The following is a 22,403-nucleotide window of genomic DNA, read 5'->3' as shown; positions in this document are numbered from 1 at the left end:
ACAATTGGTATTATATTTATCAGATCTCTTAAATGTGTTACTGTACTAGATCTGAAAACATATCCATTCACATTGATGGTAACTTCCATTGCCCATAATAGGGATTTTATTACCTGGTGCTACAAGTGTGTGTCCTGCAGGTGATAAAATTAAGTGCATGCAACCCTGCTGTATGGAATAATTGGAATGTTCTCATTTTGGCGCTCCAACATTGACAAAAACCTTTGTCAGTGAATAGAAGTGTTTAATCAGATAGGCTAGGCTCCTGGTCAATTTACACAGGCTACTAAACTAGAGAAATACCCACAAATGTTTTTGACTGAATGCTTTTTGATACAAAGTATCAAGAGAATAGTCTCTGAATATTATGATGTGACACACTGTTTCACATGAATGCTTGTACCAACAGAATTGAGAGGGTCTTACCTACTCGGATTCCATAAAGAATCTTTAGAAGAGAAACTTGACAGACGGGAAGAGGAGGATCTCATGACTTGACTCATTGACTGTCACCTTATGACCTAAATCAAATAAATAAGAATCACATGAGCAGAGTTCTGTTACTCTCTAGACATCAGATAGTGTGGTATAGCCTGAGGAAAATGAATGAAGACAACACAACTTTTTATAATAATATGCCTATCATAGGCAGCTAGTCTATTCATAAATAATTTTACCACCCTGGAATGTACTCTGATGAGAAAGCATTGTTTTGCATAGATTAATAAATAGCTTTTAATAGGTTCATTGGGTAGGTAACATACAAGTTATAAAACATTTGTATGAAAAAAAATGTAATCTCTAACCCTTTCAAGAGCGCTCATATTCGAAAGAAAAATAATATACACTGCCACGCCTCAACTTACCGAAATCGATGCACGTCCAATTTGGAATCTGAACAGAGAGGGAATGTCCACTTGATTGACGCAAAGAAGAATAGTCCTGCTTGCTGCGCGCATCATTTCAGCCTCATTTTTAATATTCATTCAACAGAGTAAAAAGTTGAGAGAAGGAGAGAGTGATGTCCTCCCGCAAAGGATCTCGTGAAGATCAGTCACAGCGCGGGGCAGGAAGGGAGAAACCAAACCCACCATGTGAGCAGGAAAATAGCCACTTACAATGAACAGGATCTAAGAGCTCATAGCACAGGAACTGAGGAAATACAGAAGGCAGTCAAACAGGAAATGTGGGATCTGGTAAACAGAAGAAGCCAATAAGTTTCCTTACCCCCTGGAGCTGATTTGAACTACAGCTGGGGGAAAGTTAGGCTATTTGTCATAGATAACCACATACAGTTATTTGTTGAAGTCAATGTTCAATTTTACAATAGCTTCAAGTTTATTGTTGAAAAAAAAAGACAAAAGGGTTTGAGGACACTATATTCTTCATATTGTTCAACAAAAACATTTAGAATCTTTCCTCTTCTGTCCTCCATTTACCCTCAGACTGGGGCTCCCAGTTGGCACCTCTCCATTACAAAACTATATTTTTTTCCATGTCAGAAAAAGCCTATACACGTGGTTGTTATGTGTCCAGTAATTTTCCTGTTTTTCACTGTGGTAACTGTCTGAACAGACATCTTCACACAACCGACTGAGTGACTCAACCCTAAGACACCTCATCTATATAAAAACAATGATGAGATCTCATTATCTGAAAAAGTCTTGACTGAAATAAAAGCATAGACTCTGCGTTTGACCTAGCTCATTATGCAGAACTGTTATAGCCTTGTGTATCATCTCAGAGAGAGTTAACCATTTGTAGAGTTGCATTATCTCTGAAATATTTTTTTAATCAACAGCCTAGTGACCCAAGTCCACAAATCCTTTATAGAAGCCTCTGACGACCTTAATCCAATTACACTACTGCTAAGAGAGACTGTCCTTAGGCCATAGGTACCAGTCTATTGCGCCTGTCTGTCTGTCTGTCTGGCTTTCTCACTGAGACACTATGTATGTGATGGGTGTGTAGACCTAAGGGTGGGATCATTTGTCTGCACAAGACTGTGGGAAGAATTTTCTCCATGCGGGACAATATATTATTCTATTCAGTTCTATTCTTTTTTTATTCCATTCCATTCAGTTCTATTCTATTCAGATCAGTTCTATTTAATTCCATTCCATTATATTCTCTCCAGGAAAAAGTATCACCCAATGGTAACTGGTGACACTGTGGATCATGGTGGATGATGACCTAGGGTCCCCCTGCTGGTTATTCCAAGCAGATGGATGTCCAGTCCTGCCTGTGAGTCTCAATAAAGTTGGGTGACATAACTTCAAACCCCTTTACAGAATCTGGAAGAATCGTCGGGGCTCTTTCCAACCACAAGACAAGAGATATCAATTATGTAAGAAGAGGAGACGTTTTATTATGTTTCATTGTGGGAAAAATAAATGCAAACAGTGGCATTTAATCCCCCAACAACAGTAAAAACCTTCGCGTGGGAGAAGAACGTGAGCCACTGCCAACTAACTTGCATCAGCTGGGGTTGAATGGCTGAGTGCTCAGTCACAGGTAAGAAGTAACGTTAGGCTAGCTAGCAGCTAACTTGGCTTGATGGCTAGTTAGCTTGCTCCTATTAGTTTTAAAGAGAAAAGCTAACGTTAACCCTTTAGTTAGCTCGCATGCTATTTAGCTAAATCATATCAGTCAAATGACAGGGTTTGTGTTGAGCGCAGTTGTGAAATTGCACTCTGCATTAGCTTAACGTTAGCAAGCTAGCGGACTGAGACAAATTCTCTCACTCAGTGACTCACTTCGCTAGTCTTTGGTTGTCAGTGTGGCCACACTGTTAGACGCGTGTTCATTTAACTTTAACTTGAGAAGCTGGCTGGCTAGCTAGTTAGCTACACAGCCTAGGCTAGGTACTGGTGGACTCATGCGGACTTTTAGCAAGGGCTATGCCCTTGCTTGTCTAAGAACCTTGTCTGAGAACCTCTAACAAATAGTGAACGTTGTTGCCTATTTATGTGATGATGGTTGACAAAGTCTAACTAACTAGATGACGTGCTCTAGTATCAAAGTCCAGAAGAGGTGATCTGTCATACTCAGATCCTTGACACGACTCCAAAGACGAGACGAAGATGTCAACATAAACGCCTTGTCTTTGGAGTCTCGTGTCAAGGATGTACTTGCAGCCTGTTAAGTTTGTTACCCACCGTGGTTGCTACTCATGTTAAGCCACTCAGTAACACAGGTTATGTCTTTTCATATATAGACTCTCTGGATTTGAATCCAGATGGGCCTTCATCACGACAGAAACAAAACCAACACCAGTCCAGGAGGGGCCGAGCCAGAGTGGACCACAACCGTACCTGGAGTAGTCCTAATAATTATGTCCCACTGCCGCAGCAGCAGCAAGACCATTTTCACCATGGGGTCAAATCATCTCATGACAATGTCCTAGTAAACTTCCATGCTCCTCCCCACCACAGAGAGGATGTACAGAGGGGTCGAGGAAGAGGGGGTAATGGAAGTTGTGGGGGAGGTGGCCGGGGCTCAAGGGGCCGGAATCCGAGGTGGAATAGGCCTGGGGTTGAAATTGGCACTGGGCCCCTTGGCTTACCTGGGGGTCACCATGGACTGGTTGGTGGAGGCTACAGGCCTGGAACACTCCACATGGAGAGGGGACCCCCCATTGACGGGCCTAGCTGGCGTCGAGACCCTGGGGGCCGGGGGGGAGAGGTGGGGCCTGCCCACGAAGACCACCAGGACACCCGGCCTAAAAAGCCCCGGCGGTTCAGCCAGGAGCCACGGAGAGGAGAGAGGAGATCTAAAGGACCTCCTCACTCTCTGGACAAGCAGGAGAACCAGGAAAACCATGCTACAGGAGGAGGGGGAGGAGGCTGGGATCCGGTTGAGCCCAGAGAAGAAACCCGATCATTAGAAATTGGAACCAGAAACCGTAAAGGCAGTAGGACCGAGGACAGGAACCCCCATGTTGACCCTCGAAAGAAATTCCAAGAGCCAAAGCGAAGCCAGGGGCCGATCAAAGAATATCCCCAGGAGAGGAAGGAGCCTGAAAGGGGAGCCAGCGGCAGAGACATCCTCCCTGCCCATCATGACAAACTGGGCCCCAGCACTGAAGAAGAGCCCAACTGGAGGGGTCAGGGGAAATGCACCCCCCTGCAGGACAGAGGCCAGAGGAGAACACCCAAATATGACTACAGGCCTGGGCAGAAGAGGGGGGACAACATGCCCAACAATAGCAAGGAGTCACAGACAGGTGAGAGGGCAGTTTCACAGAAGAAAAAAAACAACAAATGAAAACACTAAGCTAAAGAATATCTGAAAACATTTTTTATTAGATCGGTCATTTGTGAATGAATTTGCTCTGAGAGTAGTTATCATGTTGAATGTCTGTTCCAAGTGGCACCCTTTTCTCTACATAGTGCACTACTTTTAACCAAAGCCCTATGAGCCATGAGCAAAAGCAGTGCACTATATAGGGAATAGGATGCCATTTGGGATTGAACCATCATTATTAAGACCACTCCAGTTATGGTCCACTCTGGCTCTGACCCTCCTGGACTGGTGCTGGTTATGTTTTGGAGTTTCTGGTGACTCTCTCCATCTCTGTCCAGGTTGCCTGATTGAGCAGCTGTCTGAGGAGAAGTATGAGTGCATGGTGTGCTGTGAGGTGATCAGGGTGATGGCACCTGTCTGGAGCTGTCTCAGCTGCTTCCATGTCTTCCATCTAAACTGCATCAAGAAGTGGGCCCGCTCCCCAGCCTCACAGGCAGACGGTAGGCCGAACACAGACAGACCAACAGGCAGACACGTGTGCAATTAAGCACTGCCCAGCAGTCACTCATTCAGCTGTGCATCTATTCATGACTTTTAACACAATAGTCCTCCATAGATAGCACATTGCTGCTCCACCCAGACAATACAGGAGTGCAAATTCTGCACGACAGATGAGGCTACAATATCCACTGTAGCAAAAATGCGGCCCCAGTGACCTTATCCTAATTGCAGTGGCCTTCTATTATCTTAATTGCAGCTAATGTGCGCTGTTACTTCTGTACTAACAATGTCACAATATATTGTAACTTTATAAGATGTAACTTTATTTAAGATGTAGTGCACATTTTGTGGACAACCATCATTCTTAAAGAGATCTGTGAAGGATGCTATATGTGATATTCAAGCTTTTGTTCTAATTTTTAGAAACAAATGATGGGTGGAGGTGTCCAGCTTGTCAGAATGTTGTCTTCCAACCCCCAAACACCTACAAGTGCTTCTGTGGTAAGTGATTAGCTAATAGCCATTATTCCCAGACAGTAGTGCATCCCTAGTCTTCCTCGCTCGTTGAGATGCTTTGCACATTATGTAAGGGATAATCAACAAGGGGTTATGCGTTCTATGGAAAATAATGAATGACTCGCTTCGCATTGGCTTGAAGGGGATTCTGGAGCATGCATTATTTAAGTGATAAGGTCCAAGATTGTCGAGGCCCGGCAAACCATGCTAATATATCCTCCAAACTCTGGCTTTGAGGGCGTTATCACTTTTATACAACGGGTTACCAACATATTCAAATAATGATTGACATATTTTCATTAAATGTTATTTTGATATATTATTCATACTTTTTCCATCCTTTCACAAGCTATAGTCCCAACACAAACCTAGGGTTGCAACTAGGGCTGTTGCGATGACCGTATGACTGCCTCCACGTGACCGATTAGTCACAGTAGTTAGGCTTCTCCAAGCTCTTATGCTGGGTAGCTCTTATCCTGGGGCGGCAGGGTAGCCTAGTGGTTAGAGCGTTGGACTAGTAATTGGAAGATTGCAAGTTCAAACCCCCAAGCTGACAAGGTACAAATCTGCCCCTGAACAGGCAGTTAACCCACTGTTCCTAGGCCGTCATTGAAAATAAGAATTTGTTCTTAACTGACTTGCCTAGTTAAATAAAGGTAAAAAAATAAATAATAATAAATGCTGCTGATGGTCATTAGTAGCCTACCAAGCATGCTAACTGCCTGGTGCTCAGCACTGTATTGTCTACTCTAATCAATCTGACATCAATGCAAAGGAAACCAAAATTCTAATCAAACACTTCATGAGAGCCCATGATCTCATGTTGCGCAACATTTCTATAGGCTATGCAATTGTGGGAGAAAACAAGATTGATGGGTGCTAATAAAAAGAGGATAGGCTTTCTATAGGCTAGGCTTACTATATTTATTTCTCAACTTTCCTAATATTAAGCACATTACAACAGGACTGACTATAGGCTACCTGGCTGGCATGAAAATAAACCATGGGGGAAAGGGGGATACCTAGTCAGTTGTGCAACTGACTGCCTTCAACTGAAATGTCTTCCGCATTTAACCCAACCCCTCTGAATCAGAGCGGTGCGGGGGGCTGCCTTAATCGACATCCATGTCTTCTGCGCCAGGGGAACATTCCCATTCCCAGTGGGTCAGAAGTTTACATGCGCTCAATTAGTATTTGGTAGCGTTGCCTTTAAATTGTTAAACTTGGGTCAAACTTTTCAGGTAGCCTTCCACAGGCTTCCCACAATAAGTTGGGTGAATTTTGGCCTATTCCTCCTGACAGAGCTGGTGTAACTGAGTAAGGTTTGTAGGCCTCCTTGCTTGCACACACCTTTTCAGGTCTGCCCACAAATGTTCTATAGGATTGAGGTCAGGGCTTTGTGATGGCCACTCCAATACCTTGACTTTGTTGTCCTTAAGCCATTTTGCCACAACTTTGGAAGTATGCTTGGGGTCATTGTCCATTTGGAAGACCCATTTGCGACCAAGCTTTAATGTCCTGACTGATATCTTGATGTTGCTTCAATATATCCACATAATTTTCCTGTTCATGATGCCATCTATTTTGTGAAGTGCACCAGTCCCTCCTGCAGCAAAGCACCCCTACAACATGTTGCTGCCGCCCCCGTGCTTCATGTTTGTGATGGTGTTCTTCGGCTTGCAAGCCTCCCTCTTTTTCCTCCAAACATAACAATGGTCATTATGGCCAAACAGTTCTATTTTTGTTTCATCAGACATTTCTCCAAAAAGTAATTTCTATGTCCCCATGTGCAGTTGCAAACTGTAATCTGGCTTTTTTATGGCGGTTTTAGAGCAGTGGCTTCTTCCTTGCTCAGCGGCCTTTGAGGTTATGTCGATATAGATACTTTTGTACCTGTTTCCTCCAGCATCTTCACAAGGTCCTTTGCGGTTCTGGGATTGATTTGCACTTTTCATACCAAAGTACGTTCATCTGTAGGAGACAGAACGCATCTCCTTCCTAAGCGGTAAGACGGCTGCATGGTCCCATGGTGTTTATTAGCCTATCAAAAGCTTCTCAAGCCATGACACAATTTTTTTTTCTTCCCCAAGCAGTTTAAAGGCACAGTGAATTTAGTGTATGTGAACTTCTGTCCCACTGGAATTGTGATACAGTGAAATAATCTGTCTAAACAATTGTTGGAAAAAATACTTGTCATGCACAAAGTAGATGTCCTACCCGACTTGCCAAAACTATAGTTAGTTGACAAGAAATTTGTGGAGTGGTTGAAAAACGAGTTTTAATGACTTTAATGATTCTGACTTCAACTGTAAGTGCATAGATGACATGTTTTTTCCCGCTGCCCCTGTTTCGATACAGGTGTATGATAATGGTCCATTCTAAATCAAAACAAATGTCACATTATTAAATCAACTTTTCGGACGCCTCGTGTTGCCTAGCCCATAGCCCTATATGTTTTAATAAGGTTTTTATCACAACTATCACATAGTTTTGTGTGTTCCTTCCAAACAACTGTACTTTAGTTTCATCTGTCCACAGAGTATTTTGCCAGTAGCACTGTGGAACAGCCAGGTGCTCTTTTGTGAACTTCAGATGTGCAGTAATGTTTTTTGGGGGACAGCAGTGGCTTCATCCGTGGTGTCCTACCATGAACAAGATTCTCGTTCAGTGTTTTACATATTGTAGACTCGTCAACAGAGATGTTGGCATGTTCCAGAGATTTCTGTAAGTCTTTATCTGATACTCTAGGATTCTTCTTAACCTCTTCGAGCATTCTGCTCTGTGCTCTTGCAGCCACTCCTAGGGAGAGTAGCAACAGTGGTGAACTTTCTCCATGTATAGACCATTTGTCTTACCATGGACTGATGAACATCAAGGCTTTTAGAGATACTTTTGTAACCCTGTCCAGCTTTATGCAAGACAACAATTATTAATCTTAGGTTTTCTGAGATGTCTTTTGTTCGAGGCATGGTTCACATCAGGCAATGCTTCTTGTGAATCGCAAACTCTAATTTAGTGTTTAAATTTTTTTTTGTCATGGAAGCTCTAACCAAAATCTCCAATCTCGTCTCATTGATTGGACTCCAGGTTAGCTGACTGTTAGTATAATTTAATTATGCCAATGTGCTTTCATCAATTGAAACCCCTTCATCTATTTTATGAGAATTTGTAAGATTTCTTGTTTGCATAAAATAGACGCAGACCAGTCTTTAAATAATAGGTAATAGAATTTATTCTCGGAGCGCGCTACCACTCAAACACATGTATCAGTTTATATACAGATCATGACGTCATTTCACTGCCTTAACCGAACCCCCTCCTCTCGACCGGGACAAAGTAAGGTGCAAAGTTCATTCTAACTTACTAACACACTCCCAGATAACTTTTGACCCCTTAACATTATCGATCACCACTGAACTGACAGTTTTAATTAACAGAAACCCTAGGAATGCACTCACTGCCTTATCTATAAACCCCAGAGCTAAGTTTCAGTTGGGTCAACCATAGGCTAACGACCTTATGTGTTTACACAGTCCACAACCCATTTGTTCCTGCCTAGTAGAAATGGTGTTCATTTAACATTTTATTCCTCCTTGTCCTGTCACACAATTTCTTATGAACTCATATTGTCTATTACTTATACAACAGAGAATAAGTTTACCTAGATACAATTCTATTTAAAATATTGTTTATTCATTTAGCCATAATAAATTCAACACTGACTCTTGACTCCATTTAGCTTTTGGAGAAGTCATTAGCCTTGGGCATCACATACTTTTTCCAACCTACACTGAATGTTTTAAATTGTGTATTCAATATATACAAGAAAAGTACAATAATTGTTATTAGTTGAAGCACACTGTCTATTGTTGTGACTTAAAATTTTATCTGATCTTCATCTATGAAAAATGTATGCAGAAATTCCAAAGGGTTCACATACTTTTTTGGCCACTGTATAATCTGAGCATGAGTTTCAAGTTTGGGGATGGTAATTTTCACCATAAACATTCACCTTTATAATAAAAGCATTATATGCATAATTGCATTTGCGGTTACTTTTGGTAATGGTGTTTTCCGCTAATGGAACATTTGCGCTTATACCCTACTACCATGTGCGCATTACTGCGCTTATAATGTGAAGAAATACACTATTAGGCTATCAACATGTTAAGCTAAACATTCTGATCCGTTGCGTCAGCCTCATTGCCTAAAAACGTTTTCTTCCATGCTAGTGGTTGTATTAATTTGGGATCTATCGCATCAACTGTCCCAGACTGTTTGGAATATTTATTTCTGGCACAGAATATAATAATAATGTTGTACTATGGGGGATAGTAGATTGACATAGGCTAGTGCTTTTGCTGTTTGTTAGGCCTACTCATCTTGTTTTCGTTAGCGCCCAGTTGTGTCCCCAATTATGGCCACAAAGGGTATGCCGCCGGGAAATTCAAGGCATTATCAAGTGCTTGTCAAATTGTGAATGAGGGACAATTGGAGTGTGTACAGCCTGAGCCAAAAAACTAAGCAGAGCTTAGGCCATTTGGCACATCAGGACCTAGGCTATATTACATGGATTTATTACTTTTTAAAATGTGTGGCTTGCCAGGGGATACTAAATGTGTTTATGTTAATGGTAAATTACCGTGAGACCGACCAGTTATTTGCTTGACATTCACCGGCTGACAATTTTGTGACCTCCACAGCCCTAGTTGCAACCCAAGCCAACTAGTTGTTCGTTCTATCAGTTCGGTTGCTAGAGACGTAACCCAGTTGTGCAGACTTTTTGTTCTGTAACGTTTGTTCTAAATGTTCCATTGCCATAATGACTGGCAATGTTCTTATCCCTTGCTTGCTTGCTTGCTAGCCAGCCAACTGTAGCTAACTTAGTCACGTCAAAAAGTACAGCCAGAATAACAGCAAAGTAGCTGCATTTGCTCAAGCTGTTTTCCAGAGACATTTATTTTGATACATACATAACAATGAGCTTATGAGGTGCAATTTCGCTCTCCTGTCAGAACACTGTTGTTCAAAGGAGCTAGCCAACAACACAGCTAACACAATCACTTCAAACTGAAGCTGGAAAGACTGCAAACTGGATGCACTTTGTTTTACCTTTTTTCAATGGACATTTCTTTGTATATATCCATAAATGATGCCAGCTGATTCATGATTTTGACTGGCTGAGAAATGCTGTCTGCTTGTTTCATCCCAACTCCTGATGCGTTCATTACTATGGAACAGCTGGGGATTGAATTTGAATGTTGAAACAAGGATTCAAATGTCGTAGAGACCGACCGCGAGGTTTCAACAAATCTCTGCTGTTGAAAACTAAATGTTAGTCTAAAAGAAATGTAAGAATGTCTACATACATTTCTATAGTGGGGATCAAGTTTAGAAATTGCCTGGTTGGGCTGATGAGACCGTGGATTGCGCAGTCAGATGGAACAGATTAAATAGTAATTTTAACGTCATAGATTTAGCCGGTGGTAATTTGTGGAATAGACACTGGCTGGAATGAGGTCTTTAACCAATCAGCATTCAGGATTAGATCCACCTGTTGTGTAATTCCCTACGATGCACGGTATAATACAATGGCTAATGCGTGGAGTTGCACCTTCCATGGCGCTGCATTATTTTCCAGAGACCGTTTACATGTTATCCCAGGCTATGATTTAACATATTAGAAATGTGTTCAACATCCACTGAAGTAGCTTGCAAGTGTACTAGATAGCTACGATAATAGTTGCCTTGGTAACCAAACAGACTTGCTAGTTTAGCTAACCAAACCATCAATCCTAGCTTGATATTATAAAAATCGAATTCAACAATGAATCTTTTCAATTCAACTTTTGCTTTCAAAAGCTGCTCAAACATAGAACATGTAAGAATGCACTTCATAGCCATTGAATTCTACCATGCATTACAAGGAAATAATGCACGCTCTAGAACAGCGATTCTGAACTTGTGGGTTGCGACCCAAGTGAGTTTTTGAATGGGTCGCAGGTGTCTGAGCAAAAGTAATAATAAATATAAACAAATGTATTAACAAATACTCAGGTCTGAACTTAAACAATTTAAACCAGGTAGAAAGTGTGTAGAAAAGATCATGAACTTACATTTTTAAAATATAATTTAATCCCAGAAAAATATATATTTTCAATAGAGCTATTAGTAGTGCTATTTTGGTTGATTTAGTGGTCTCATACCAGTGAGTTTTTAACAAGAGTATGGGTAAAATGTATTTATTTACAATTAGAGGTGGGCATGTTGGTCCCTTGTTTTATAATTGCTACATTTAGTTTCAATACAGCATTAAAATAGTTTTCCAGATTGTATATTGATTATTTTTCGCAATGCAAATATTTTTTATATATTTGTTTATTTATTTCACCTTTATTTAACCAGGTAGGCTAGTTGAGAACAAGTTCTCATTTGCAACTGCGACCTGGCCAAGATAAAGCATAGCAGTGTGAACAGACAACCCAGAGTTACACATGGAGTAAACAATTAAGAAGTCAATAACACAGTAGGAAAAAAAAAGTCTATATACAATTGTGTGCAAGAGGAGGTAGGCGAATAATTAAAATTTTGCAGATTAACACTGGAGTGATAAATTATCAGATGGGCATGTACAGGTAGAGATATTGGTGAGCAAAAAAGTAAATAAATATAAACAGTATGGGGATGAGGTAGGTAAAATTCGGTGGGCTATTTACCGATGGACTATGTACAGCTGCAGCGATCGGTTAGCTGCTCAGATAGCAGATGTTTGAAATTGGTGAGGGAGATAAAAGTCTCGAACTTCAGCGATTTTTGCAATTCGTTCCAGTCACAGGCAGCAGAGAACTGGAAAGAAAGGTGGCCAAATGAGGTGTTGGCTTTAGGGATGATCAGTGAGATACACCTGCTGGAGCGCGTGCTACGGGTGGGTGTTGCCATCGTGAGCAGTGAACTGAGATAAGGCGGAGCTTTACCTAGCATGGACTTGTAGATGACCTGGAGTCAGTGGGTCTGGCGACGAATATGTAGCGAGGGCCAGCCGACTAGAGCATACAGGTCGCAGTGGTGGGTGGTATAAGGTGCTTTAGTAACAAAACGTATGGCACTGTGATAAACTGCATCCAGTTTGCTGAGTAGAGTGTTGGAAGCTATTTTGTAGATGACATCGCCGAAGTCGAGGATCAGTAGGATAGTCCGTTTTACTAGGGTAAGTTTGGCGGCGTGAGTGAAGGAGGCTTTGTTGCGGAATAGAAAGCCGACTCTAGATTTGATTTTAGATTGGAGATGTTTGATATGAGTCTGGAAGGAGAGTTTACAGTCTAGCCAGACACCTAGGTACTTATAGATGTCCACATATTCTAGGTCGGTTTAGGCTTATCTAAAATGGTGAGGAAGTTACTTTTAAAGAATGACCAGGCATCCTCAACTGACAGGATGAGGTCAATATCCTTCCAGGATACCCGGGCCAGGTCGATTAGAAAGGCCTGCTCACAGAAGTGTTTTAGGGAGCGTTGACAGTGATGAGGGGTGGTCGTTTGACTGCGGATCCGTAGCGGATACAGGCAATGAGGCAGTGATCGCGGAGATCCTGGTTGAAGACAGCGGAGGTGTTTTTGGAGGGCCAGTTGGTCAGGATGACGTCTATGAGGGTGCCCTTGTTTACAGATTTAGGGTTGTACCTGGTGGGTTCCTTGATGATTTGTGTGAGATTGAGGGCATCTAGCTTAGATTGTAGGACTGCCGGGGTGTTAAGCATATCCCAGTTTAGGTCACCTAACAGAACAAACTCTGAAGTTAGATGGGGGGCGATCAATTCACAAATGGTGTCCAGGGCACAGCTGGGAGCTGAGGGGGGTCGGTAAGCAGGCGGCAACAGTGAGACTTATTTCTGGAGAGAGTCATTTTTAAAATTAGTAGTTCGAACTGTTTGGGTATGGACCTGGAAAGTATGACATTACTTTGCAGGCTATCTCTGCAGTAGACTGCAACTCCTCCCCCTTTGGCAGTTCTATCTTGACGGAAAATGTTATAGTTGGGTATGGAAATCTCAGAATTTTTGGTGGCCTTCCTGAGCCAGGATTCAGACACGGCAAGGACATCAGGGTTAGCAGAGTGTGCTTAAGCAGTGAGTAAAACAAACTTACGGGGGAGGCTTCTGATGTTGACATGCATGAAACCAAGGCTTTTTCGATCACAGAAGTCAACAAATGAGGGTGCCTGGGGACATGCAGGGCCTGGGTTTACCTCCACATCACCAGCGGAACAGAGGAGGAGTAGTATGAGGGTGCGGCTAAAGGCTATCAAAACTGGTCGCCTAGAGCGTTGGGGACAAAGAATCAGGAGCAGATAAGGAGCAGATTTCTGGGCATGGTAGAATATATTCAGGGCATAATGCGCAGACAGGGGTATGGTGGGGTGCGGGTACAGTGGAGGTAAGCCCAGGCACTGGGTGATGATAAGAGAGGTTGTATCTCTGGACATGCTGGTTGTAATGGGTGAGGTCACCGCATGTGTGGGAGGTGGGACAAAGGAGGTATCAGGGGTATGAAGAGTGGAACTAGGGGCTCCATTGTAAACTAAAACAATGATAACTAACCTGAACAACAGTATACAAGGCATATTGACATTTGAGAGAGATGTACAGCGAGGCATACAGTAATCACAGGTGTTGATTGGGAGAGCTAGCTAAAACAGTAGGTGAGACAACAACAGCTAATCAGCTAGCACAACAACAGCAGGTAAAATGGCGTTGACTAGGCAGAGAGGGTCAGATTAACTACACACCCAGCCTGAGTGCGGCTGGGGCCGACAGATAAAACATAAACAAACAGAATGGAGTACCGTGATTAATGGACAGTCCAGCAGGCATCAGCTATGTAGCCAAGTGATCAGTGTCCACAGGGCAGCGGTGGATGGGACAGGGAAGCTAGACTGGCGAGTATTATCCAGGCAAAAAAAAAACACTGTCTGGCTGTGCAGAAGGTAAAACGCCGCTAGCAGTGGCTAACAATGACTAAATAGCTTGTAGCTGGTTAGCTTCTGGAGGTTCTTGAATGTGTTCTAAAAATTAAAAATAATAGCGACTCCGTATCACATTGGATGAGGCAGGTTACTGGAAGGTATAATCGAATTAAAAATCGAAAAGAGATTGTAAGTAAATATGGGTCCAGTGAGTGGTTGGGCTGGCTGGGGACGCGGCAATTCAGACAGTTAGCAGGCCTGTGCTAAACAAGCTAGCAGTTAGCAGACCGGGGCTAAACAAGCTAGCAGTTAGCAGACCGGGGCTAAACAAGCTAGCAGTTAGCAGACCGGGGCTAAACAAGCTAGCAGTTAGCAGGCCTATTAGCAAGCAAGCAGATAGCAAGGGCTAGAAAGTTAGCCTTTGGGGGACGTCGCGATGGGGTTAAGTCTGTTTATGCCTCTTCGTGCGGTGACATCGATAGACCGGTCGTGGGTCCGGATATTGTAGCCCAGGAGTATGCTTCGGTGGTAGCACAGGAGCTCTGGCCGGGCTAGCTTCAAGCTAAGTGGATGGAAACGCTAGCCAGGAGTAGTCATCCGGAGTAGCTAGTTAGCTAGTTGTGAAGATCCAGATAAATGTTCCGTTTGCGGTGGGAATCCGAGGATAAAAATAATAGGTCCGTTATGCTCTGGTTAGTCACGTTGTTCGAACTGGCGAGAGCTTTCCCGAGCTAAAGGTTAGCTGATGACTGCTAGCAATGGTTTGCTGACTGATAGCTGGTAGTTAGCTGGCTAGCTTCAGTTGAGGGGTTCCGGATCCAAAGTAAATATAAATACTTTAGGAAAAAAAGGCAGATCCACGCTACATTGGGTGAGGCGGGTTGCAGGAGAGTATTTAGATGTTGAGGTTTAGCAAAATGTTTTAAAAGATATGCGAAGAAAAATATGTAAAAAAACGATATATACAAGGGACACGACACGACGTCTGACTGCTACGCCATCTTGGATTCCTATATTGGTTCATGACTGAGACAACGTGGTTCAATTTGGGTCCCAAGGCAAAACCAGTTGAGAACCACTGCTCTAGAATGCCCTTCAAGAATATTCAACAATGCCATGGTACAAAACGAATAATCATCTCAATGACACTGAACTGATCAAATAAACAAGTAGTAGAAATCAATTTCCTTGTCCAGAGTTCTTTCTCTGTACTGTGTTTCCTTATTCTGGTGTGATTGACAGGCAAAGTGACCAACCCGGAGTTCCAGCGTAGCGAGATCCCACACAGCTGTGGAGATATGTGTGGGAAGAAAAGGAGCGGCGCAGACTGCAAGCACCCCTGTAACATGTGAGACACAACCCAACCCATACCCAGACACAACCCAACCTCATCCCACCACCACATAACAATCTGTGGTTCAACAACATGAAGTGGTTGTCTTGATTGTGTCGCCTCTGTGGTTCTCTCTGCAGTTTGTGTCACCCCGGGCCTTGTCCACATTGTCCTGCCTTTGTCACCAAAGCCTGCATCTGTGGAAGAACCAGGTACTATATATCCTCTTGACCTAATGTTTGCGTCCCAAAATGGGCCCTTAGGGATCTGGTCAAAAGTAGTGCACTATATTGGGAATAGGGTACCTTTTGGGACTTGGACAAATGTCTACATCGTAATAACTTACCCACTGTTTATTTACATACATTTGAAGTCGGAAGTTTACATACACCTTAGCCAAATACATTTAAACTCAGTTTTTCACAATTCCTCACATTTAATCCATGTAAAAATTCCCTGTCTAATTTATGTCAGTCACTTTGTTTTAAGAATGTGAAATGTCAGAATAATAGAGAATGATTTATTTAAGCTTTTATTTCTTTCATCACATTCCCAGTGGGTCAGAAGTTTACAAAAACTCAATTAGTATTTGGTAGCATTGCCTTGAAATTGTTTAACTTGGGTCAAATGCTTCAGATAGACTTCCACAACCTCTCCACAATATGTTGGGTGAGTTCTGGCCCCTTCCTCCTGACAGAGCTGGTGTAACTGAGTTTGTAGGCCTCCTTGCTTGCACACACCTTTTCAGGTCTGCCCACAAATGTTCTATAGGATTGAGGTCAGGGCTTTGTGATGGCCACTCCAATACCTAGACTTTGTTGTCCTTAAGCCATTTTCCACAACTTTTGAAGTATGCTTGGGGTCATTGTCCATTTGGAAGACCCATTTGCGACCAAGCTTTAACTTCCTGACTGATGTCTTGAGATGTTGCTTCAATATATCCACATAATTTTACTACCTCATGATGCCATCTATTTTGTGAAGTGCACCAGTCCCTCCTGCAGCAAAGCACCCCCACAACATGATGCTGCCACCCCCGTGCTTCACGGTTGGGATGGTGTTCTTCAACTTGCAAGCATCCCCCTTTTTCCTTCAAACATAACGATGGTCTTTATGGCCCAAGGATGAACCAGACTTGTGGAGGTCTAAAATGTATTTTGAGGTCTTGGCTGATTTATTTTGATTTCTCCATACTGTCAAGCAAAGAGGCACTTGAGTATGAAGGTATGCTTTGAAATACATCCACAGGTACACCTCAAATTGACTCAAATGATGTCAATTAGCCTATCGGAAGCTTGTATAGCCATGACATTTTCTGGAATTTTCCAAGCTGTTTAAAGGCACAGTCAACTTAGTGTATGTAAACTTCTGACTCACTGGAATTGTGATCCAGTGAATTATAAGTGAAATAATCTGTCTGCAAACAATTGTTGGAAAAATGCCTTGTCATGCACAAAGTAGATGTCCTAACCAACTTGCAAAAACTACAGTTTGTTAACAAGAACTTTGGAGTGGTTGAAAAATGAGTTTTAATGACTCCAACCTAAGTGTATGTAAACTTCAGCCTTCGACTGTACCTTAGCTTAGGCTGCCAAATGTTCGTCATTTCTGTGTCACTATTACTAAGGTTTAACAATTGGTATAGGAAAAACTTTGCACCTCAGCCCAAACACTCACAGTAAAATACATCCATACTTCTCTCTGCAGTCAGCCAATGCGGTGTGGCCAGGCCACTGCCATCCACTGTGACAAGCAGTGTGACTTGATCCTCAACTGTACCGAACACACCTGTACCCAGGCGTGCCACAGCGGACTGTGCCAGCCGTGCCAACTACAGGTCCAGCAGGGTGAGATACTACAAGAAGTTCCACATAATATAAAAAATTGCGATGCCTTTGTCCTGGTCTCAATCTCTTAGCTGTGGTAATGCGTTACACTGATGCAGTCTCCTGTTTTTCTTAACCTTTGACCTGCTGACGTGCTATTGCAGTGTGCTTCTGTGGCGTTGTCTATCGGGAGGTGCTGTGTGGGACGGATAAAGACTGCTTTGACGGCTCAGGACACTTCTCCTGTCAGAAAGCATGTGGCAAGTACGTTCTAACCAGCAGATAGAAAATAACTTTTTAGTTTGCTACTTTGAGAATATGATCTCTTTCCGCCTGAAGATTAGTCAGTAATGTCTTAGCCAGATTTGCGGAGCATCCTTTTCCTTGCTCCAATCATGCCTTGTATATTATTGATAGATTTTCTGATTCGCAATATTTTCTCGCTCCCAGGATGTTGGACTGTGAGGCCCACCGATGCAAGCAGGTGTGCCACCGTGGGCCGTGCCAGCCGTGCCCACGCTCCCCCAGGCTGGTGAGGAATTGCCCCTGTGGGCAGACGGCCTTGGCCAAGCTCCTGGAGCTGGGCTACCCTGAGCGCCGCAGCTGCTCTGACCCCATCCCTTCCTGTGGCAAGACCTGCAACAAGCCCCTGCCCTGTGGATCCAACGGTAAGACCGACAGTGTGTCCACAGGTATGATCTTTCTATGGGATTTAAATGTGTTGACTTGTTCCCCCATGTCATTACAGAGACAATCCACATCTGTGAGAAGCTGTGCCACGAGGGCTGCTGTGGCCCCTGCACACTCACCTCCACCATCAAATGCAGATGTGGTTCGAAGATCAATGTTAGTCCCCAAAAAGGAATACTGTACATCTATGGTGTTTGTAACATGCTTGTATCGTGAGGGGAAAGTCTTCAAATGTAATCAAATTGTATTTGTCACATGTGCCAACTACAACCGGTGTAGACCTTACAGTGAAATGCTTACTTACAAGCCCTTAACCAATAATGTTTTACGAAGTTTTAAGAAAAAATAACTTAAGTAAAAAAATAAAATAAAAAAATAATTAAACAGCAGTAAAATAAAAATAGTGAGGCTATATACAGGGGGTACCGGTACAGAGTTGCTGTGCGGGGGCATCGGTTAGTTGGGGTTGTTGAAGTAATATGTGTATGTAGGTAGAGTTAGGGAATGCATAGATAATAAACAGAGTAGCAGCAGCGTAAGAGGGGTCTGGGTAACCCTTTGTTTAGCTGTTCAGGAGTCTTATGGCTTGGGTGTAGAAGCTGTTAAGAAGCCTCTTGGACCTAGACTTGGCGCTCCAGTACCGCTTGCTGTGCGGTAGAAGAGAGAACAGTCAATGACTAGGGTGGCTGGAGTCTTTGACAATTTTTTGGGCTTTCCTCTGACACAGCCTGGTATAGAGGTCCTGGATGGCAGGAAGCTTGGCCCCGGTGATGTACTAGGCCATACGCACTACCCTCTGTAGTGCCTTGCGGTCAGAGGCCGAGCAGTTGCCCTACCAGGTTGTGATGCAACCAGTCAGGATGCTCTTGATGGTGCAGCCGTATAACCTATTGAGGATCATAGGACCCCAAATCTTTTCAGTCTCCTGAGAGGGAATAGGTTTTGTTGTGCCCTCTTCACGACTGTCTTAATGTGCTTAGACCATGATAGTTTGTTGATGTGAACACCAAGGAACTTGAAGCTCTCAACCTGCTCTACTACAGCCCCGTCAATGAGCACTCTCCCATTCTCAGTCTTTTTCCTGTAGTACACAATCATCTCCTTTGTTTTGATCACATTGAGGGAGAGGTTGTTGTCCTGGCACCACATGGCCAGGTCTCTGACCACCTCCCTATAGGCCGTCTCATCATTGTCGGTGATCAGGCCTACCACTATTGTGTCATCAGCAAACTTAATGATGGTGTTGGTGTTGTGCCTGGCCATGCAGTCATGAGTAAACAGGGAGTACAGGAGGTGACTGAGCATGCACCCCTGAGGGGCCCCTGTGTTGAGCATCAGCGTGGTGGACGTGTTCCTACCTACCCTTACCACCTGGGGGTGACCCTTCAGGAAGTCTAGGATCCAGTTGCAGAGGGAGGTGTTTAGTCACAGGGTCCTTAGCTTAGTGATGCGCTTTGAGTACTATGGTGTTGAACGCTGAGCTGTAGTCAATGAATAGCATTCTCACATAGGTGTTCCTTTTGTCCAGGTGGGAAAGGGCAGCTTGGAGTGCAATAGATTGCATCATCTGTGGATCTGTTGGTGCAGTATGCAAATTGGGAGTGGTTCTAGGGTTTCTGGGATAATGGTGTTGATGTGAGCCATGACCAGCCTTTCAAAGCACTTCATGGCCACAGATGTGAGTGCTACGGGTCAGTACTCATTTAGGCAGGTTACCTTAGTGTTCTTGGGCACAGACACTATGGTGGTCTGCATGTTGGTATTACAGACTCAGTCAGGGACAGGTGGAAAATATCAGTGAAGACAATTGCCAGTTGGTCAGCGCATGCTCGGAGTGCACGTCCTGGTAATCCATCTGGCGCTGCTGCCTTGTGAATGTTGACCTGTTTAATAAAGGTCTTGCTCACATCTGCAACAGAGAGCGTGATCACACAGTCGTCCGGAACAGCTGATGCTCTCATGCATGTTTCAGTGTTACTTTCCTAGAAGTGAGCATAAAGTAATTTAGCTCATCTGGTAGGCTTGTGTCAATGGGCAGCTCGCAACTGTGCTTCCCTTTTGTAGTCTGTAATAGTTAGCAAGCCGTGCCACCTCCGACAAGTGTCGGAGCCGGTGTAGTACGATTCGATCTTAGTCCTGTATTGACCCTTTGCCTGTTTGATGGTTCGTCGGAAGGGCATAGCGGGATTTCTTATAAGCTGCCAGGTTAGTCCCGCTCCTTGAAAGAGGCAGCTCTATCCTTTAGCTCAGTGCGGATGTTGCCTGTAATCCATGGCTTCTAGTTTGGGTATGGCCGTATGGTCACTGTGGAGACAACGTCATCGATTCACTTATTGATAAAGCCAGTGACTGATCCCTGATCCCTGAATATTTGAGTCTGTGCTAGCAAAACAGTCCTATAGCATCTGCTTCATCTGACCACTTTCTTATTGACCGAGTCACTGGTGCGTCCTGCTTTAGTTTTTGCTTGTAAGCAGGAGTCGAGGATAGAAGTATGGTCATATTTGCCAAATGGTGGCCAAATGGTGTTTTTTATTTTTATTTTATTTTTTTCTTCTCCCCACCTCCACCTCTGGTTGCACATTTAACATGCTGATAGAAATTTGGTAAAACTGATTTAAGTGTACATGCATTAAAGTCCCCGGCTACCAGGAGCGCCGCCTCTGGATGAGCGTTTTCCTGTTTGCTTATGGCGGTATACAGCTCAGTGATCTTTGTGCCAGCATCAGTTTGTGTTGGTAAATAGACAGCTTTCAAGAATTTAGATGAAAACTCTCTTGGTGAATAGTGTGGTCTACAGCTTATCATGAGTTACTTTACCTCAGGTGAGCAAAACCTCGAGACTTCCTTATATTTAGTGCACCAGCTGTTACAATATACATAGACAGCCAGCTCTTGTCTTACCAGAGGCCGCTGTTCTTTCCTGCCGAAAAAGCTTAAAACCCGCCTGCTGTATTTTATTAATGTTGTCGTTCAACCACGACTCCGTGAAACATAAGATATTCGTTTTTAATGTCCTGTTGGTAGGCCATACGTGATTGTAGTTCGTCTATTTTAATTTCCATTGATTGTACGTTGGCTAATAGGACCGATGGTAAAGGGAGATTACCCGCTCGCTGCCGGACAAGGCACCTGGACCTTCGTCCCCGATATTTGTCTCTCCTGCGAATGATGGGGATGAGGGTCTTGTACTTCAGCCGCCCGACATCTTTCCTGTCCGACTCGTTAAAGAAAAGGTATTCCTTCAGTACAGGGTGAGTAATCGCTGTCCTGGTATCTAGAAGCTCTTTTTGGTCATAAGACACGGTGGCAGAAACATTACGTACAAAATAAGTTACAAATAACGTGAAAAAACACACACAATATCACAATTGGTTAAGGGATTGTAAAACGGCAGCCATCTCCAGCGCCAATTTCAATAGTTCTGTATAGATTGAGCACTGTTGCAAATGGAGGTGTAATTCTGTTCTACCAAAGAGAACCCCTGAAGACCAACTCTTTGTTTTCAGGATGTTCCCTGTGCAACCATCCAGAATGAAGGTAAGATTTTTTTTCATGCTTTGGGGGGGGGTGTTGCCACTGTACTTACTAAAAGTAGATTTGTCTTGTACTTAAGTGCCTCATCCATTGTCATAATGTCCTCTTAATTTAATCTCTTTCCTTTCTCCCAATTGTAGATGGACTGATTTTTACCTGTGAGAAGCGCTGCCTCAAGAAGCGCTCCTGTGGCCGACACAAATGTGGCGAGCTGTGCTGTGTGGTGAGTGACAGAAAGCAGTGTGTGGCACCCAGTTTGTAAAGAACCCAGTCAGGAAGTAAAAGTCATACATTAATTACCTGAATGAATTTGGTATTAGTTATTAGGAATGAATTGGTGGCACTACAGAGGGCATCCAGATGTGCCTGCCTACTATCTAGCTGGTGTCACACTGACATATGTCCCCGCCCCATAGGGTGTGGAACACACATGCTCGCTGGTCTGTGGCTACAAGCTCAACTGTGGCCTCCACCGCTGCCAAGAGCTCTGTCACCGTGGGAACTGCCAACCCTGCTGGCAAACCAGTGAGTACCAGTCAACGTTCCCAGTGCTACTCCCAGTGGCACTGCCAACAGATGTTCACATGCCAGCAGATGCAAAGACGCCTGAGTCATTTTATCCAGGCTTTGCGATTCTTTTTGGTTCAAATGGCAATGTTCCTCAACATATCTTATCCTGCTTAAGTCTAGAGCACATCCTATTTCACAGGGTAGGAAGTCCATTTACTATACCAGTGGGGGTGAATCTTAACTTCCACTTAATTTTCACTGTCTCCTATTGACATGTGTTAGTG

The 22,403-nt window shown here is 43.5% G+C and overlaps 2 protein-coding genes across 7 annotated transcripts in view; one reads left to right on the top strand and one right to left on the bottom strand.

Annotated features, from left to right (window-relative positions):
• LOC109908803 (arf-GAP with SH3 domain, ANK repeat and PH domain-containing protein 1-like) overlaps positions 1 to 1,094 on the bottom strand; it is a 76,421-nt gene extending 75,327 nt beyond the window's left edge. For 3 of the 5 annotated variants that reach the window (XM_031796208.1, XM_031796206.1, XM_020507504.2), the window contains exons 1-2: positions 867 to 1,093; positions 427 to 521 (exon numbers count right to left, since the gene is read on the bottom strand). In XM_031796208.1, the coding sequence (XP_031652068.1) occupies positions 427 to 503 (77 nt within the window). In that variant the 5' untranslated portion in view covers positions 504 to 521; positions 867 to 1,093. Of the gene's footprint in view, positions 1 to 426; positions 522 to 866 lie in introns of all 5 variants that reach the window. The other 2 variants (XM_031796205.1, XM_031796207.1) reach the window with 2 other exon arrangements.
• Positions 1,095 to 2,257: 1,163 nt separating this feature from the next.
• LOC109908804 (transcriptional repressor NF-X1) overlaps positions 2,258 to 22,403 on the top strand; it is a 31,913-nt gene continuing 11,767 nt past the window's right edge. Inside the window, exons 1-13 of one of the 2 annotated variants that reach the window (XR_002257703.1) lie at positions 2,258 to 2,514; positions 3,218 to 4,225; positions 4,584 to 4,745; positions 5,170 to 5,247; positions 15,466 to 15,571; positions 15,697 to 15,768; positions 17,264 to 17,403; positions 17,547 to 17,646; positions 17,833 to 18,050; positions 18,131 to 18,228; positions 21,582 to 21,612; positions 21,750 to 21,832; positions 22,026 to 22,134. Coding sequence is in view for 1 of the 2 variants with exons in the window: in XM_020507507.1 (XP_020363096.1) it covers positions 2,493 to 2,514; positions 3,218 to 4,225; positions 4,584 to 4,745; positions 5,170 to 5,247; positions 15,466 to 15,571; positions 15,697 to 15,768; positions 17,264 to 17,403; positions 17,547 to 17,646; positions 17,833 to 18,050; positions 18,131 to 18,228; positions 21,582 to 21,612; positions 21,750 to 21,832; positions 22,026 to 22,134 (2,227 nt within the window). In the remaining variant the exon portion in view is untranslated. The remainder of the gene's footprint in view (positions 2,515 to 3,217; positions 4,226 to 4,583; positions 4,746 to 5,169; positions 5,248 to 15,465; positions 15,572 to 15,696; positions 15,769 to 17,263; positions 17,404 to 17,546; positions 17,647 to 17,832; positions 18,051 to 18,130; positions 18,229 to 21,581; positions 21,613 to 21,749; positions 21,833 to 22,025; positions 22,135 to 22,403) is intronic. The other variant, XM_020507507.1, reaches the window with a different exon arrangement.

This window comes from Oncorhynchus kisutch, linkage group LG18 (assembly GCF_002021735.2).
Source record: "Oncorhynchus kisutch isolate 150728-3 linkage group LG18, Okis_V2, whole genome shotgun sequence".
NCBI classification, from domain to species: Eukaryota; Metazoa; Chordata; class Actinopteri; order Salmoniformes; family Salmonidae; genus Oncorhynchus; species Oncorhynchus kisutch.
The sequence above is the reverse complement of the archived record's forward strand: the minus strand, read 5'-3'. Positions and strand labels throughout refer to the sequence as shown.